This window comes from Mya arenaria, chromosome 15, assembly GCF_026914265.1.
Source record: "Mya arenaria isolate MELC-2E11 chromosome 15, ASM2691426v1".
NCBI lineage: Eukaryota > Metazoa > Mollusca > Bivalvia > Myida > Myidae > Mya > Mya arenaria.
The window spans coordinates 21,540,310-21,559,267 of NC_069136.1; the positions used below are offsets into that span (position 1 = coordinate 21,540,310).

An 18,958-nucleotide genomic window follows, 5' to 3' on the forward strand; every position below is an offset into this window, starting at 1 on the left:
TGTATCACTGCATATGAAGGTATATTTGACTTTCAGTCACATTTATAATACCACATGTCTTGGTCTAGCTCAATTCACAGAGAGAGAGAGAGAGAGAGAGAGAGAGAGAGAGAGAAGGGAGGGAGGGAGGGAGGGAGGGAGGGGGAGATAGAGAGAGAAGCATTTTCTTCTCAAAACTTGACAAATTACACTTCTTTTTATCTCTTTAGTCATCGAACGTTCACGCTTAGAGCAGTTACCTGTACTATCAGTTCACTATGCCGATAGCAGGTTGTCCCAAGATACCCATTTTCTTAGACTCTTATTAGGTAGGTTAATTAAACTCTACTAAACTTTAATTGGAGCTGTATACTATCTGGTGATCCACTCACACATTGTGCTTCTTTTACGATGCTGGGAACCAAATCATTCTTTTTTTCAAACACACTTTACATTTAAAAGAATATCTTTCTAAGAGGATTAACTCTTGCTAGGAGTAAACGTAAGTCCTTTCGGTTATTGTTTCTTGCATCACATCGATACCCAAAGCATATCGGAAGGTAAGAACGAATCAGCAGAGGATTCGATGCATGCCCCCCTCCCCCTTTTACTACTGACACCGCATAAGCTTGAAAGTATGGTCATCACGTCGCCAAAGGAATGGTCGTGATTCTCGAACTCCTGCCAACACATTAAAGTTTACAGTTTGACGGGTGAAGGTTTAACTGTTCTATGTCCGTATTTTATTAATGTCACTTTGAACAGGTTTTACTTTCGCTAACCGTCTCGCGGACTTAGTACAAGACAGTAATAACTTAATTAAAAATTAGGAGGCTTTACGGTAGACTTGTATTAGGCCTGAAGATCGCAGTACCGATGAGGGTTCAACACATTGTCATTGGGTGCTCGATCAAGCTTTGCAATGATTCCGTTTTGAGTTACCGAACGCGTTTGGGTGCTTTCTTTGGTCACAATTGCGACCACGTCTATGAGAAAATAATCACTTTTAAAAGTAGAAGTAGTGTTTATCTTGCACTGCATCTGTCTCATATAGAAAAGGGCACGAACACAGTGCATTGTTGTATGCCCTTGTCATCCAAAAACATCACCAACAACTTCTGATCCAACGAACTCGAAATCGCCTGTATTGTAATCACATACCACGATTTGGATTCATTTAATGGCGTCCAATTACCGACTCACCAAGAGTAGGATCCATGTGATTATTTTTACCAAACACACACCCAGAGAGTGATAAGTGTGATTATTCATGTCGGTGTTGAACAACCAACAAGCCAAACCTGCATTAATGTGATGAGTGTTTACCAAACAACTACGGAATGCCATTAGGGCCATCGCCTGTGAATGTGTTGATCTGAAAGGCGATACCCGGTAGTACGATGATGAAAACGCAAAATCAAGAAATTACGATGGTGAAAACGCGACAGTACGATGATGAAAACGCGATAATACGACAGTACGATGATGATAATGCTATAAACTATCGTGTTTTCATCATCAAACTGTCGCGTTTTCACCATCGTGGTTTCGTGATTTCACGTTTTCAACATCGTAGTATCGAGTATCGCGTTTCAGATCAACACATTGATAGGCGATGGCCTTAACGGCATTCCGTCAACAAAACACCAAGAAATGAATCAATATGAAGATGTTCACCAAACCACGCACCAAGAGTGGATCCATTTGGTAGAGTTTACAAAACTACACATCAACAGATACAGATTCATGGGATGTTGTTTACCAAGGAACTCGCGTTAATATGTGGATTCCTGTGATCATGTTATAGCACTCTCACAGAATTACCTTTTTTTATGTTTTGTCTTGGAAAGAGCTTTTTTGCTTAAATATCTGCAAACCAGTGATGAAAGATTGCTGGAAAAAGATCAGATCGCAGATTTTCATATTTCCGTTTGTTAATTAATGTTTTATGGTTTAAACCGGTTTAAGAAAAATGCTTAAAACATCAATTTTTGAACTTATATATACAAATTTGCGATCTTTTTTATCAGCAGTCTTATATCACTGGTGTCCATGGGTTTTCGCAAATTTTGGCTAGTTCCAAGACAAAAAAAATATAAAAGTTGTCAAAGCGTTCAATCTGTGAGAACGCAGCTTTAACAACACACCAAGAGATAGATTTATGTCATGACGTTTACCAAACCTGGATTCATGTGATAATCGTCACGGTTTACCCAACCTGGAGTCATGTGATGGTGTTTACAAAACCACACATTCCAAGAGATTTACACACGTGATGATGTTTTTAATATTTTAGATATTGACATTAATGATTCATATTGATTTAATCTCATATCAGGGTAATTTTAACCATTCGGAACACCTCGGCCACTTTCCAGCGAAAACAACCTCGGATGTATGAAGACGCTTTCCATGTCAGAATATTTTTTTTACAATTAACTACGCTGCAAGTAGATCGCGTAGTAATTTCAACTAAACAGTTTAACATTATGACTTTACTCTGAGGAGTCTTAAATATTTTTGCCATAAAACACTTAACTGGGAATCATGTTGAACCAAGTAATACAAAATACACGTCAAAACACTACAATTCATTTATGTAATTATAATTAATGATACGAACTACTTCTACGTATGTTCCGGCATACATCCGAGGTTGTTTTCGATAAAAGTTTAACCTATTTTTCGATACATCTGCATACCATATGTATTTATGAAAAGATTAACTCATTTAATTTTAACCTTAGTAATTATTCGTTATGATATGAAACAGAACACAATTACTATGCACTTGTCAACTCTTGTAACACGTTTGTTTCGTAAAGAGTATATATTTGATGACTCATTGGATTTTCCCATAAAGCACATGCCCTTAACCTTCAGTACACACATGTAAACATGGAGTAGGACAGCTAGTTTAGGGTAAGTTTTGATAGTTAAAAATCAGGATTTTATATGTTTTCAGAACTTGTAACTGTTGATTTAAAGATTGACTTATTTCAACTTGGCAAGAAAGAGTCATAGTGTCAAACAAAACACATTAATTCGAACTTATAAACTGTATTAATTAACATTCTTCCGTCCTTGCTGTTATAAATATACATACTTTGGTTTTCCCACATACATAAAGATCAGTGGAAGAAATTCTTAAGTTTAAGGTAAGTTTTACGAGTTAATAATCTAACAAAAGAAAGTTTTGCAAGATAATGCAATTAATTAAATGCTTGAACACATTCGGAAAATGTTTGTGCAGTGTTAGGATCGTTGTTTTTCTCTTAAGATGTGTATCAATCAACATGATTGTTATATTTGTCTATACTCTTGTGTGTATTAAGTTGAATGTTAAACCGAGTGCGTTGCTATTATTTAACTCCTCAAAACACTCCGGTCATGCAGTAAATTTTGTTTAGATTAATTACTAGTATACAAAGAACGGATATGAAATGAAATATGCATTGGTGGCAAAAGGCCATCTAACATTTTTGTCACCCGATAAAACTAGTAAACATTCTTAATGTGATTCGGACTATTGGTTGAAATCCTGCTCTGATGACTAAAAGCTAATACACACAGTATGTGATTCTATATAAATAGAGAGGGAGAGACAGAGACACACACACACAGAGAGAGAGAGAGAGAGACACACAGAGAGAGAGAGAGAGAGAGAGAGAGAGAGAGAGAGAGAGAGAGAGAGAGATTAAATTAGGTAACAATTATAGGTAATAATTGATAATTGATAAGCAACGCAGATACAGCGGCATTAATTGAGCGTATTCTTGTCAAAGTATGCACGTATACACCGTAATGGATAGACATGCATATAGAGTATCTGGTGCTTTTATATCACAATTGGGGAAATTGAATATGTTTAATTAGAATGCCAATAGTTTCTGTTCAATAATGCATTAGACATAATGTAGAGGCTTATATTACTTAGAAAATATCAAAATCATTATTTAATACCCCTCATCGCAATATTATGTTGCAGCAATTTCAGGAAAATAATTAAAAACAGATAATGCCGAACTGTCGCAAGATTATTAAACTGAACGCATTCATGTTTGTTTCGTTCTTAAAAGATTAAAACCCTGTATGAAAGTGTTTCAAGTTGATAACTTCCATATAATATCAGCTGAAATAAGAGTGCGATAGCTTTAAAAAAAACACTAGCTCTCCATTTTGATAGCATATGAGTCTCAAAGAAAGACAAAATAGACAAACTCGAAAACAAATTAGTTAAATGAGACACAAACATGGTATTTCAAACCTTTCGGTCCTTTGTAGAAACAGTCTGTGGTGAAAAAGGATGCCAGAACAAATAAAGTTGTACTTAAAACAATTCCCATCTATTATATTGCTTTATTTGTCAATTATTTATTGATAAACCCTGCCGCAATTAAGATATCCCAGGGGCAATCAATTGCTACGTTTATATGACATGAAATGCCCACGGGGATAAATTTACCTCAATTCCAGACTTGAGGACAATTTCCCCCGAGAGTAAATCTTCCACCGATGGTATTTGCGTGTATTTGGACACTTTTCCCCGAGAGTAACTCTTCCAACGGTGGTATTACGTGTATTTGGACAAATTTGCCCCGAGAGTAAATCTTCCACCGGTGGTATTTGCGTGTATTTGGACAAATTTGCCCCGAGAGTAAATCTTCCACCGTGGGTGTTTGCGTGCATGTATATGGGCAAATTTGCCCCCGATGATAAATCTTGCCGTATACACGCAACATAAATCGCGTCCATTGTTTCAATGATGGATTAGTTTAATATCATTTAGCAGGGTACAAACGTGTGTTGACCTTGGTTTTAATTGGTTTCATATCTAGTAAACGTTCCTTTTACTGTTTTTTTTTATCATGCGATTTTAACCTTTTACCAATCGCATTTCTTAAGACCACTGTAAACATCAGCCATCGTGTCTGTTACAGAGCTATCAAACCAATCCTTGAGCATATCAAATATCTTTTAAGTTGACAAAAGCAATACCTTTGTCAACTTCAACCATTCTTATATTTCAGAGATTTGATAATGGTAAATTTATAAATCTGTGTTACGCATAGCATCATTTCTTTGGAGTCCTTCAACAAGATTACAGAGCAAACAACTCTTTCGAGACATCTAAGTTAACCAAGTTTGAGTAAATTAAATATTAATTTAGGGAGGGAACTCTTTCTTATTGCCGTAGTTGGAGATTTTTTTTGCCGAGTCGAACGAAAACAAAGAGTCGACCTTCTGATTAGTGGGCTTAAAGGGACTAGACACAAGATAATACTATTGCAATAAAAAAAAGAAAAAAAAGTCCAAAAACTTACATACGTTGATATCATTGTGTACAACGCATTGATTTACTTATTCAGTGTGTGTATATTACGTGATAAATTGCGTCATAAATGCTACGTCGAAAGGCAATATTTTGCTTCGAATGAAGACTTTAAACAAAGATAACTTCACTATTTTTTCACAATTTTAAATGAAACATAACGCAGTCTACGCCACTTACGGGGCCCCGCCTTCGATCTTTTACCAGAGTTTGATTGAGAGTGTAGTTTCTTAAAACACTTCGATGAAACTAATCACCTTATCAAATTCTGGTAATAAAACGAAGGCGAGGTTCTTTATACGGCATACACTGCCCTTTGTTTCATTTAAAATGGTGACAAATGGTAGTAAAGGAAAAGTTGATCTTTAATTGAAGTCTTCATTTTAAGCAAAATATTTTCTTATGATGTAGCAGTTATGACGTAATTTATCACGTGGTATACACACACTGTTGCTTATGTATCACGTCGCTAATGACAAAATGTAGAATAATGTTTTATCGGACTCATACTAGCTGGCATTGACAATTTTAGACTGGTTTGGAGGAAGTATTGTGTTTCCCAAACTGGGGACCATCTGGTGTCTAGTCACTTTAAATCTGCACTCTCACAGATTAACATTTTTTACAACTTTTTTATTTTTTGTCTTGGAAGGAGCAAGTTTTTGCGTATATATCTGCAGACCAATGATATAAGATTGCTGACAAAAAAAAATCAGATCGTAGATTTTCATATTTCCGTTCGAAAATGAATGTTTTATGGCCTAAACCATCAATTTTTGAACTTAAATGTAAAAATCAGCGATTATTTTTTTGTCAGCAGTCTTATTTAACTGGTTTCCATGGATTTTCGCAAAAAAATGGCTAGTTCCAAGACTATAAATAAAAAAGTTGTCAAAACGTTCAATCTGTGAGAGTGCAGCTTTAAGGATTGATTTTGATTTACAATTGTGTGATAACGTAAAAAGAATCTTCGATCGTTTGTTCAAATACAGCAACTATGGAGACGCTAGAGCTAGAGTTGACTTCAAATATTCGAAACTCATCGGCCATTTTTATCGAAAATAACCTCGGATGTATGCCGGTTTATCAGTTGAAATAGTTCGTAAAATTATTGAATTATATCATTGATCAATTGCAGTTGTTTAGCTTGTATTTGTTGATCTAAGTGATTGCCAGTGAAGTGTATTATTGCAAACATAATTAAGATTACCAAGAGTGGAGTCATCAAGTTTAACTGCAAAATTAAATTATTATGCGATCTACTTGCAGCGGACTTAAACATACCAATTTCTGAGTATGTAAACCGTCCATATACATCCGAGGTTGTTTTCGATAAAAATGGCCGATGAGTTCCGAATGGACTTCCAACTTTCCACTTCATGTTATCAATGTTGTGATGTTTTACACGTACGCCAAAAGACTATGAAATGAAGCATCGGTATTGATGAATTACAACTAAAACTACACACGTTTTCGTAATTATGTCTTTCAGGCAATATGTTTAACAGAAAAATCGGATGATTTACAGAAAATTCGGATGATCCAAAAACGTTTCCACGCTATAAGCAGAAAATGCATTTTACGAAAATACATTCAAACTTATTATCTATGGCATTAAAAATAGTTAAACATATCCTTAAAGCACTTATCTCCGGAATTACCCATTACATGAAACATACTCTTAATGACCACTTATGCAACTGTTGACTGCATGTGTGTCATTAATCTGTAAACAAACACAACTTCTTCTTCGGCCACTTGTGTTTTAAGTATTTGATGCTCTGAAGTCTACGACATAGCTAAAAACATTAAGCAACAAGCTGGATGCAAACTGGTGTCAAATCATTATCACGGTCCGCAACCAATAACAACTTATTTGTGTGTGTTTTTATATTAATGGTGTAGGTTGTGAGTATTGAATCTTGTCTTTCGCACTTACCTTTTGCTGACTCTTGATAGCACGATGTCGCGGGAGAGTACGGTCTTGTGTTGTGTGTGGAAATATTGAGTGTCTGGAGAAACCCACTTGTCCCTCACAGTAATTGATATTTCCTCAAAGTGCATTATTTAGTAAGTAGTAAAAGGTTTATCACTCAAAAGTTATGTTTGTTATACAAGTGTATGTATTGATTTTGAATAAGAGTGTCACTTTACCGTGACACCCTTATTCAAAATCATTGCATACACATGTATAACAAACATCAATTTTGGCCGTTTCAATAAAGGATTTTAGTCGTAACTCCAATTATCTTAGACCTGTATAAAGATTAACAATATTTGTACATCAATTATTTTTATTTACTCAATTTGGCGTTCATTTTCAATGCTGACTCGAGTTCAGTTCACTCAAATATGTATTAAAATAATGAAACTATGACACTAAGATAATTTCAACTTACGATAAAAATCTTTATTGAAACGCACCCCAGGGGAATAGTATAAAAGGCAGACAGTCAGAAAAATGGCCACTTCACTTGACCTCACAGACCTGTCTGCTAGTACAGACTGCCAGTACATTTTTTCAAATATACAAATAATTAACGAACAAAAAAAGCTTAAATTTGCAAGATGTTTCATTTAATGTATCATAAACATATTTTGTGAATTTCAAGTCTCTAAAACAGTTATAAATACAACTTTCAAATATTTTTTTTTGTAACTGTCAAACAAATTCAAATTTCCCAGCAATGTTGATTGACATATCTTGAAAGTTCATGACCCTCTAACAGCCAACTGAATTTTACTTTCAATTCCTGTTTACTACAGGTTTACTATCATAGTATGAGGTTGTAACTGCCATATGGTGGGAAACATCCATTATCTGGGTTGATATATACTATTAAATGGCTTATTATAACACAATTCGTAGGAGTATTGGTCATGGTATAAGAAACTTTATTTATCTAATCTCAAATGAGAAACCAATGGATGAATTCTTCTGTACCACTCTATCCTGAATGATATAACACCACAAGCCATGTGAATGTTTACAATCAAAACTGCTGACCAGAGCAGACCTCATAAACCTGGTTAACCACGCCTCCTCTGCCAAATAGGCTTCATTGCTGTCCGGTAGGATATTTGGGGTCAGGCACCCCGGCCTAGGGAATATGTTGATCTCATTGGCGTTGAAAAAATCTTTATACCGGCTTCATCATACTAAATAATGTTGATTCAGTTAAACAATAGATGTTTACTTGCGGTATAACCTAGTTTTAACGATATTAACACGATTTCCGTATTCTTTGAATTAGGAGTGCACTTTGGAACACTTGTTTTAATTACTGTACTTTCGAGTATAAAGTACGTTTAGTGTTTACAATCAAACCACTCAGAATGGTGTAGGTTTATTCAAGTGTAGTGTGATCTTGGTCACATATTGTTAATGGGTTTGTGGAATTCTCAGGGCCATTGACATAAAATCACTTCTTTGAATTTTATTTAATAGTGTTTGACCCTTCAAATAATAGTTAAAGCTGCACTCGCACTTATTGAACGTTTTGACAACTTCTGCATTTTTTGTCCTGGAATGAGTAAATGTATGCGCAAATGCGTGGAAACCAGTCATATAAGACTGCTGATAAAATTTAAATCACATATTTATATGTATTTAAGTTCAAAAATTTATGTTTTATGCCTTCTTCTTAAACCGTTAGTAACGCTTTTAGCCATAAAACATTGATTTTCGAACGGAAATATGCAAATCTGCGATCTGATCTTTTGTCAGCAGTCTTTTATCACTGGTGTGCAGATATTTATGCAAAAATTGGCTCGTTCAAAGCCCCCAAAAAAGAAATCTGTCGAAACAATAAATCTGCGAGAGTTCAACTTTAAAGGCTTATGGGAACACCGATCGGAACGCATTTAATGATTTAAAACGTCTCTGACATAAAAACGCCAATCTTCCATTTCGTCATATAATGGGGATTTTTTATTTAGTGGGTTGCTAAGATAATGAAACCCTTAGCGAATACAGCACTTTTCGAAATCATAGAACGGACCCCAGTTTTAAAACACTAATGAAAGTAAAACACAACATAAAGTCAGACTCTCAAGACCAGAAAAAAAATAATATCATATCACATCTTATATATTTGTCATCGTAATTTAATTCTGAAAAAAGGGTGTAATTTTCAAGCTGGTACCCACACCAGAAGCCCTTAAATAAAGGTCATATGTCAAACAGGTACATTAATAATCTATTCATAGGCATAAATTGGTCAATACAGTCAAAATTCGCTATGTCGAAGTCGTTGAACATTCGATATATCCGAAATACAAAATATGTCTAACTAAGCCCACCACATTCGAAAAAGGTTCGACGTTACCAGGACATCGAGATAACACAGTTCAACATAGCGAGTTTCAACCGTATTTAGTATGTACGTTGAGTTCAATATTCAAAACAAGCTTAAATATTGTTGAAAGACATCATTTGCAAGAACAAAAATTATATAGGTTTAAGTCAAAGATCAAAGTGTGCAGGTCAAAGATCAAACGTATGTTGTTGTTGTTGTTGTTGTTGTTGCTGTTGTTGTTGTTGTTGTTGCTGTTGTTGTTGTTGTTGTTGTTGTTGTTTTTTATCACAACTGCTTTGTATAAGGCTATATCATACTGTTTGCCTTGATCGGGGATTATTCAGACACTTAAAGGGTTTTTTTATGACAAAAGAAAGCAAGTTTTACACATCATGTTACCAATAAACTCTTTAGAAATTCAGTATTTATATCACCTTCAGGGCCTTCCACAGTGCAAAAGTCGTTCGAAGGACCAAAACCCAAATTGTTTTTTTTTTTTTTTTTTTTTTAGTTTTGAGGTTCAATTTCTAGCAAACATAATTCATATATCCTTTGCAACATGTGTAGATGAAATAAGGATTTGAGCAACTTTTAAAAAAGAAGATTTTATCAGATTAAAAAGCATTTACATTTTTCTGGAAATGTCAAAACACAAAATGAAAATGCTTTCGTGTCAATATTGTCAGTCCTTCCCAATCAACAATGTAATGAGGGCTTGTGGTTATAACTATTTTAAGAAAGATTTTTGTAACTAGGAAATGATTTTTTTCCAATTTTTTCATTAATTTATTGAATATATTTCTTATTTGAAAATGTATAATCAAGAACCAACCAGACATGGTTGATTGTGGTAGTCTGGTGCAGTTTGACACAAAAACAAAGTTTTAATGTCGATAGACTTTTGCGAGAAAAATGTAAATGCTTTTTTATCCAAAATCTGATAAAATCTTCTTTCGCAAATTTTGATCAACACCTAACTACCCTAAAACATGCCACAGATAATGTATATTGTTTCTCAAAACTAAATGTAACATAAACTTTTGAAACGCTTTAACTTTTGGCATTCCCTATCCACTTTAGCACTGTGGCTGGCCCTAAACAAAAGTATGCACAATGTCGTACTGTAACAGCTCGTTGATTTATCAAATGTTTTCTAATCAAACCAAGATAGTCTTACTGCTCTTATATTTGTATTGGCACCATTTTATGAAGTCTATTCAAGATGATAGTTTTTACTTAAATACAGGGATTGATACAAAAAATTGTATCGAGCTATATTTTGACCTGTAAATAAAAAGGCAATTCAAAATAAAGCTATATGCAGCTATGAAACTAAATAGCATTATTATCTGTGTGTGCATACCACGTCATAAATTACGTCATGTATGCTACGTCGGCAGGCAACATTTTGCTTAAAATAAAGACTTAATGCAAAGATAACTTTTCACTTACTACACCATTTTAAATGAAACAAAGGCCAGTCTATGCCGCTTAAAGAGCCCAACCTTTATTTTATAACCGGAGTTTGATAAGGTGATAAGTTTCATCAAACACTTCGACAAACCTGTTTCCAAAACAATGTTTTGGCAGTGCTCCGTCAATCGTAAAAAGGTTTGTCGAAGTGTTATAAGAAACTAAACTCTCAATCAAAATTTGGTAAAAGACCGAAGGCGGGGCTCCGTAAGCGGCATAGACTGTGCTATGTTTCATTTAAAATGGTAAAGAAAATGAAAAGTTATCATCGTTTTAAGTCTTCAATCGAAGCAAAATATTGCCTTCCGACGTAGCATTTATGACGCAATTTATCACGTGGTATACACACACTGATTATTCAAGAATTATACAACATCAGCAGACACGTTCAACAAGTCATAATTCGTCTGCAGTATGATTTCAATTGGTCTATCTAATAAGTTGTTACAAGTTCAAATACATCGTGTGATAAGGGTTTAAGAATAATCTCAAGTAATGTTTTCAAGTGCAACAAGCTATAAATTTAAGTTTCATATGAAAAGATACTTGAACTTGGTTACATCTTGTACTCTGACTTGTATATTTTGCTTTCAGACATTTTCATTTTGCATTCTGACATGTACATCTTGCTTTATTGGCCGTGGTTAAAATTTACTGGTGCATACTCATTAACCATTGAACCATTATTCCAGTTATTGACGGGGACGAGGGTTGGGTTCAAAAACGAGGAAGGGCTTGCTCGTTTGTCTTAAATACAAACGGCATCATTGACCTGTTTTGCTAGACAATGTTAAATAGTTGTATTTGGGATTGGCAAAACTGGGCTAGATTCTCTTCCTCATTTGTTTTCCTGTGTTGTGACCCCCTTTGAATGCTGATAGAGTTCAGTTAGGCCTTAAAAATCCTTTTGGTTCGGGTTACCCGATCCTACCTACGAATAAAGCGAATTACCCTACCGTTTATAGTCAGTTGGGACAAATAAAACAAACATACTAAAAATAAATAATATTTTTAAGTGTGTTTTAATATGTAGTTTAAACCTTTAAGGCTGCATTCAGAATATTTCTTTAAAACCATTCTCCAATGATGAAAATAACGTTATTATAAATATTTATGTTAAAAAAACTACAGACACAAGCTTAGTAGCCAAAAGTTTAAACATAAACCCAGTTTAATGGCACAGGGTTAACGCTAAAGACATAGAACACAAAAAAAAAACACATCACAAACAAGAAACATGGAACAACAGCACAAAAGTCCACATACAACACAGCGCATATATACTATATAAAAACAACGTGTGTTCATCAAGGATTGTTAGGTACCGCCTTGGAGCCTGATAAAAAAAAAGAAAATTAAAAAGCATTCCTGCCGTACTTTAAAAAAAAGGATGTAACCCTGACCAAACCATTTGCTGGCCTAAATTGTTCTTCTGCGCCCACTGCAAGCAATCCTCTATTGTTACGCATCAAACAAACCAATAATTTTAACCCACCAATAAGGCTTCTGATCTCACATCTACTTTTTTCTTTCTTTGTGTTTTCACTTTGAACGCAGGGGTATCTTATGTCTCTTATGTATGTAATAATATAATTCATATACATATTATCAAACACATATTATATAGTTAAGGTATTAAAGCTGCAATCTTACAGATTGAACGGTTTGACAACTCTTTTTTAATTCTTTGTCTTGGAAAGAGCCAATTTATGAAAAAATGCATGTAAAGAAGTCATATAAGACAGCTGACAAAAAATTGAATCGCAGATTGTTATATCTAAGTTCAAAAAATGATGTTTTAGGCATTTTCTTAAACCGTTAGTAAGCTTTTAGCCATCAAACATTAAATTTCGGACAGAAATATAAAAATCTGCGATCTGATCTTCTGTCAGCAGTCTTTTATCACTGGTTTGCAGATATTTACGCACAAATTTGCTCATTCCAAGGCAAAAAATAAAAAAAAGTTGTAAAAAAGGTAAATCTGTGAGAGTGCAAAAAGCTTTAAGCAAAAGTTGTTTTTAATTGTAAACTGAGTTCATAACTTTTTATTTTTTTCATCTTATAGAAGTATTCGAGTTGGGTTTTTTTAGTATCAATAAACAAGACTTTATTTTGTTTTGGTATATTGTTGGCTACTGGACTTGTCCGTGTGATATGTGTTGCATTTGTATGCGCAAACTAGTTAGGCATTAAAGGAGCTTGTTTTTGGTCATCCGATCGACATTATCCAGTGTGTGTATACCACGTGATAAATTACGTCATAAATGTTACGTCAGAAGGAACATTTTGTTTCGAATGATGACTTAAAACAAAGATAACTTTTCTTTTTCTTCACCATTTTAAATCAATCAAAGAGCAGTCTATGCCACTCAAAGAACCCCGACTTCGTTTTACTATCGGAGTTTGATAAGGTGATTAGTTTCCTCAAACACTTCGACAAGCACGTTTCCAAAATAATGTTTTGACACTGCTCAATTCATCAGGCGGTTTGTAAAAAGGTTTGTTGGGGTGTTTTAAGAAACTAAACTCCCAATCAAACTTAAGTAAAAGACCGAAGGCGGGGCTATGTTAGCTGCGTAGACTGCGCTATGTTTCATTTGAAATAGATAATATATAGTGAAGTTTAATTATCTATATTAAAGTGTTCAATTTAAGCAAATAATTGCCTTCCGGCATAGCATTTATGACGTAATTTATTACGTGGTTTACCCACACTGTATCTATTTGCTACATACAAAAGAAATAATAATATTGCAAAACGCAGCACTAACAACCCGTTTTGTTACATATAGTACTGGTTATAAATCACATAAAAGACACATTATTTCAAATTCATAATAAATACCATTTTGAATACGCACTGTTTTTGTTTTATGACGTCATTGTAACATCGCCCAATGATAGTTTTATAACGTGACGTCACAAGAAAGGAACACGGACGTATTGTTCTTGAATGGAATACGTGGGACAACCTTTTTTTTGCGTGCGGACTTATGATTGGTATATAATAAATGACGAAACATGCTTAGTGTATTCAATTATTTAATTATTTAAAAGAACAAAGCATAGCAATTATAGAAAAATTACAAAATTGGAGAATTAACCAAAAACGTATTGGCTGAGTCCCTCTTTTAACAATTGTAAATTTAATTTTTTATCTCAGTTTCGAATCTGGTTTCTGTAGGCAGGCAGGTTCATTGGTTTAAAAATTTCCTTATTCAGCAAAAGTAAGAGATTGAAGCATTCGTGTGCGGAAGTTAAACCGTGTCAACCAGTTAAAAACCGCTCCCACAAAAAAATGGCATTGTTTGAAATGAATTTCTTTCAAAGCTTACAGCGTTCCATCCCCTATAGATTTAATTTCCGGTATGTTATCCCTCTTAAAAACCGCTAACATCTCCTATATAATCGTCAGTATTCTCATTGCAGTGGTATACATAAGTGCGAAAGAGAGGCATAGCGGGGTACGGAGAATACCGAGGAACGAAGAATACCGGAGAACGAAAAATACCGAGGAAAAAAGAATACAGAGGAAAAAAGAATACCGAGGAACGAAGAATACCGAGAAACGACCGGTCAGGCATGGCGGAACTTGCGAGAACCTCCCTGCCCGCTGGTTTCGGGTTTACACTCGAAACGTCGAGATACCGTGTTCCGATTACTGAATCAAGCTCTTTGGAAGAAAATAGACAATCCCCGTCTCCCAGAAATGGAAAAGTAGGGACAAGCAGTTGTTCAAAGCATGATAAAGAAAGGAAAAATGGAGAAACGTCGGAGGAAAAGAGTGGAGGACAGTCAGCTTCATCTGCGATTATAAATGCGAGAGAAACATGTTCAACGAGTACTGGAAATGCTCAGATTGGGATAAAAACTGCGACTGGCAATAGCATTTCTCATGTTGAAACTGGTATTTATGAAGACAAAGACATTGAAAAGAATCGGAATTCGGGAGGTGAAGACACATCAATGGATCAATTACCAAGTATTCCTACAAACACTGAGCAGACAACTACACTTCAAGGTGAAACGGAATCTGTGCACACGAAGATAGTGCAACAAGATACAGTTCAAGGACAATTAGACACAAACTTTTCGATGGATAGAACAGAAAGCGCAGATGAAAACAGATGTTTTAGCACCGAAATGGATACACTCACAACTCAAGACTGTCGAATTGAATATGTTTCCAGACCAAAGAAGGTACCGGAGGATTTCACAGACCATGCCGTATGTTCGCAAAAACAATATTGGTTGTTTAGGGTAAGACATATTACTTTTTTTTTTTCTTAAAGCTGCTCTCTCACAGATTGACCGTTTTGTCAACTTTTATCTTAGTTTTTGTCTAGGAATGAGCCAATTTTTAAGTAAATTTCTGGAAACGATTGATACAAAATGCTGATAAAAGATCAGATCGCAGGTTTTAATATCTACGTTCAAAAGTTTATGTTGACATTAACGCAAAATTTAAATGATTTTATGACAAAAAATAAAAAAGACAGAACGGTCAATCTGTGAGAGTGCAGCTTTGATACTTTACGAAACATGATATGACGAAGTAATACTTCTGTTTTAGAAAATTCTTAATTTTGAAACAGAATGACACATTGAGAGCTAGATATATCACTTCAAGGAAACTTTATAATTAAATATTATTTTTCACATTTTCTTCCACCGTCATTATATGTGTATAATTTTTATTATGTCGTAAAAATATATTTTACCAATTCCATTCTAAATGTGGTTTTGAAAGAATATCTGGTAGTAATTACTGGCAAACTGATTTTTTTGAGCTTCAAGTTTGTTTATTAACTTAAAGACACTCGCTCATGTTCTTGGACCAAAATGTTTTTCACGGTTCTGCATCAGAAAAGACTTATATTATAATTATTTTACTCTGATATTGAAACTGAAAAAAAATGTATAATTAAATTATAAAAAAAATGTTTTTAGCGGGAAGCAAACCCACGCCGGTTCAGAAACACGTGACATGTGCGTAAATCCTTAAAGCTGCACTCTCACAAATTTACCGTTTGACAACTTTTTTTTATTTTTGTCTTGGAATGAGCCAATTTTTACGTTTTTATCTAAAAACCAGTCTTTTCGGACTGCTGATCAGATCGCAGATATTTATAATTCCGCTTGAAAAATAATGTTTTATGACAAAAAGCGTTACTAACGGTTTTAGAAAATGCATAAAATATCATTTTTTTTACTTTAATATGAAAATCTGCGATCTGATGTTTTGTCAGCAGTCTAATATCACTGGTTTTCATGCATATTCGTATAAATTTTGTCTTTCCAGGACAAAAAATACAAAAGGTGTCAAAACGTTCAATCTGTGAGAGTGCAGCTTTAAACCTTTTATTGTAAAACGTTACTAACGCTAAGGCCTAAAAAAATACATTTTGTTCGGGTACCTACGGAATAGGCGCCGACCCTACCGTTTTTATAGTCAGTTTAAAAAAATAATGAAAAAAAAAAAAAAAAAAATTCGTTTTTTTTATTGCTTTTCAATATGAAGTTTAAACCTTAAATGCTTTTACAGAAAATAACTTTCATTCTCCAATGATGAAAATGGTATTCTTATATAAAGCCTAATAAAAAAAGCCTACCTACCCTACCTATTTTTGAAAAGGATGTAACCCTAACCAAACAATTATTTTTTAGGCCTAAGGCTGAAGTAGCTTATTTCAATTAGCTGAAATACATACTTAAATTGAAGTTTGATGAATGAAAAATGGTTAATTGTTATTGTCAAGATAATTCCTTTCTCCCACCTCAGATAAGTAGATCCATTAATTTAACCATGCTAGAAATTCTTATCTTGCCCACGGGCGAAGATAAAATGCCCGTATGGAACTTCTTTTGATGGTTACCACATTGTAATTACCTCCCTTGTTGAAGACTGTCGTCTGTAGCGCATCATGGAAACCTTGTCTTGTGGCAATATTTAGAACCCGAGTTAATTATTTCTCGCTTCAAATGTCACCAGAAAACAGATTTCACGCACCTTTCAAGAAATAATGCTTCACTCTTCTAAGAACTATTTAAAGACCGATCAGACCATTTACATACTCTGAATCACTGCGCGAATATCCATGACAACCACGAATTATTGCATATCTGTACGCAATTATTTTCACAAAGTACAAAAGAGTTCCGGCAAAAAAATACATTTTTACTTAATTTTGTTTAACTGAGGTGGGAGAAAAAGCATCTACCATAGCCGCTCGTGTAAAATAGGTTCATCCCGACCCTCGCGCAGGGTGTTTTGCGGAAACTCGGTAAACCTCGTTTCCGCAAAACACCCTACGCTCGGGTCGGAATGAACCTATCTTACACTCTCGGCCATGGAAGATACTTATAATCAAAAGTATAACATAAAAACTTAAAGAAGGTAATATTATGAAAATATTTGGAAAAAAAACATAATAAGCTTAGCTTTATCCTGTTAAATGGGACTCAAGAAGTTTCGAGAAATTGAGACAGGAGATAAAAGACAATTTTTTTACCATATATCAACTTTAGTTGAAGAGTTCCCGCTGTCAGTATTTCCAGTATCTTAGTTTTAAAACATGATTTATTTCGTCATGAAAGAGCGCATTTTACCCCGGACCTATAAACCAGGTCCGTGATTTTACCAAACATGAGCAAGTCCCTTTAAACACATTCGTATTCCTTGTGACATGAAATACATCATGGCACACTCAAATTACCAATTATACTGCAATATGACATGTCAGTGCGAAAATGAAACTAGAATGGAATACAAAATGGAAATATGGAAATTGTAATGGTTAAATTTAAATTGAGCTTTGGTATTATAACAAAAAAATAAAAAATGGACGAAAGAACAGGAAAATTTTATAACGACTTGATAAATGCTTCTAAAATAAACTTACACAAAGGGAGTTAAACTGGGTGTATCGTGTCTTTGAACTAGGCCAAACTTATATAAGTAATAGTTACAGGGGCGGGTCCAGGAATTGACACAAGAGGGGGCGTAACTTAGGGGCACACCCCTTTGACATTCGCCTCTCCCTCAGATATTTAATCGGTTTAATATGTTGGCAGGGGTGTTTAGGGGTACTCATTCAGGAAAATTTTGACAATATTTCGTCAGTAATTGTGCATGTTGAATGATTTTTATTACCCTTTTTGCCGATATTGACATAAAAATTAATCTTGGACAATAAAAGGGTTGGGGGAGGACGCCGGTGCTCCAAATCAAACGTCAACGCGCACAGGCCTTGGGCACAACTTCAACTTCGTCATCGCCGAAATGACGTTACGTGCGCGTAAAAAAATGCGTAAAAAGTGTTATTAAGTGACTTTTTATTCCAGTTTTAAGCATATTTATAATAAAAAAGGAAAAGAAAATTTGCAGTGTAAGATGGCAATATATTTCACCTCTTGATCACCAAAAGTGAATATTTCACTCGTGGCTACGCCACTCTTTACATTTAACTACGCCGCAAGTGGATCGCGTGGAAACTTAAGTTGACCAGTCAAGCCTAAGTAACTTTACTCATAGAAATCTGAATTATATATGCAATAATACACTTCTCCGGGGAGATATTCGAACAAAGTTATACAAATTACATCTTAAAACACTACAATTAATTAATATTTTATTATAAATTTTACGAACTACTTTAATTAATGCACCTGCATAGATCCAATGTTGTTTCCGAGGTGCTTCGGTTGGTTATCATGCAGGCGCGTAGCTAACTGTACGCAAATACGCAGTTGCGTAATGAAATTTTGTCAGGTCGAAGTTTTTGTCTAATACCAAAACCCCGGATTTGAAATAAAAACCGGGGATGGGGGTTGGGGGGGGGATGAAGGGATTAATAAACTGTCCGTAATCGATCTG

At 34.6% G+C, this 18,958-nt stretch overlaps 1 protein-coding gene across 2 annotated transcripts in view; it reads left to right on the forward strand.

Annotated features, from left to right (window-relative positions):
* The first annotated feature begins 2,710 nt into the window (after window positions 1–2,710).
* LOC128219886 (uncharacterized) overlaps window positions 2,711–18,958 on the forward strand; it is a 32,683-nt gene continuing 16,435 nt past the window's right edge. Inside the window, exons 1-2 of one of the 2 annotated variants that reach the window (XM_052928028.1) lie at window positions 2,711–2,901; window positions 14,512–15,342. In XM_052928028.1, coding sequence (XP_052783988.1) covers window positions 14,665–15,342 — 678 coding nt within the window. In that variant the 5' untranslated portion in view covers window positions 2,711–2,901; window positions 14,512–14,664. Of the gene's footprint in view, window positions 2,902–2,995; window positions 3,138–14,511; window positions 15,343–18,958 lie in introns of those variants that run through there. The other variant, XM_052928029.1, reaches the window with a different exon arrangement.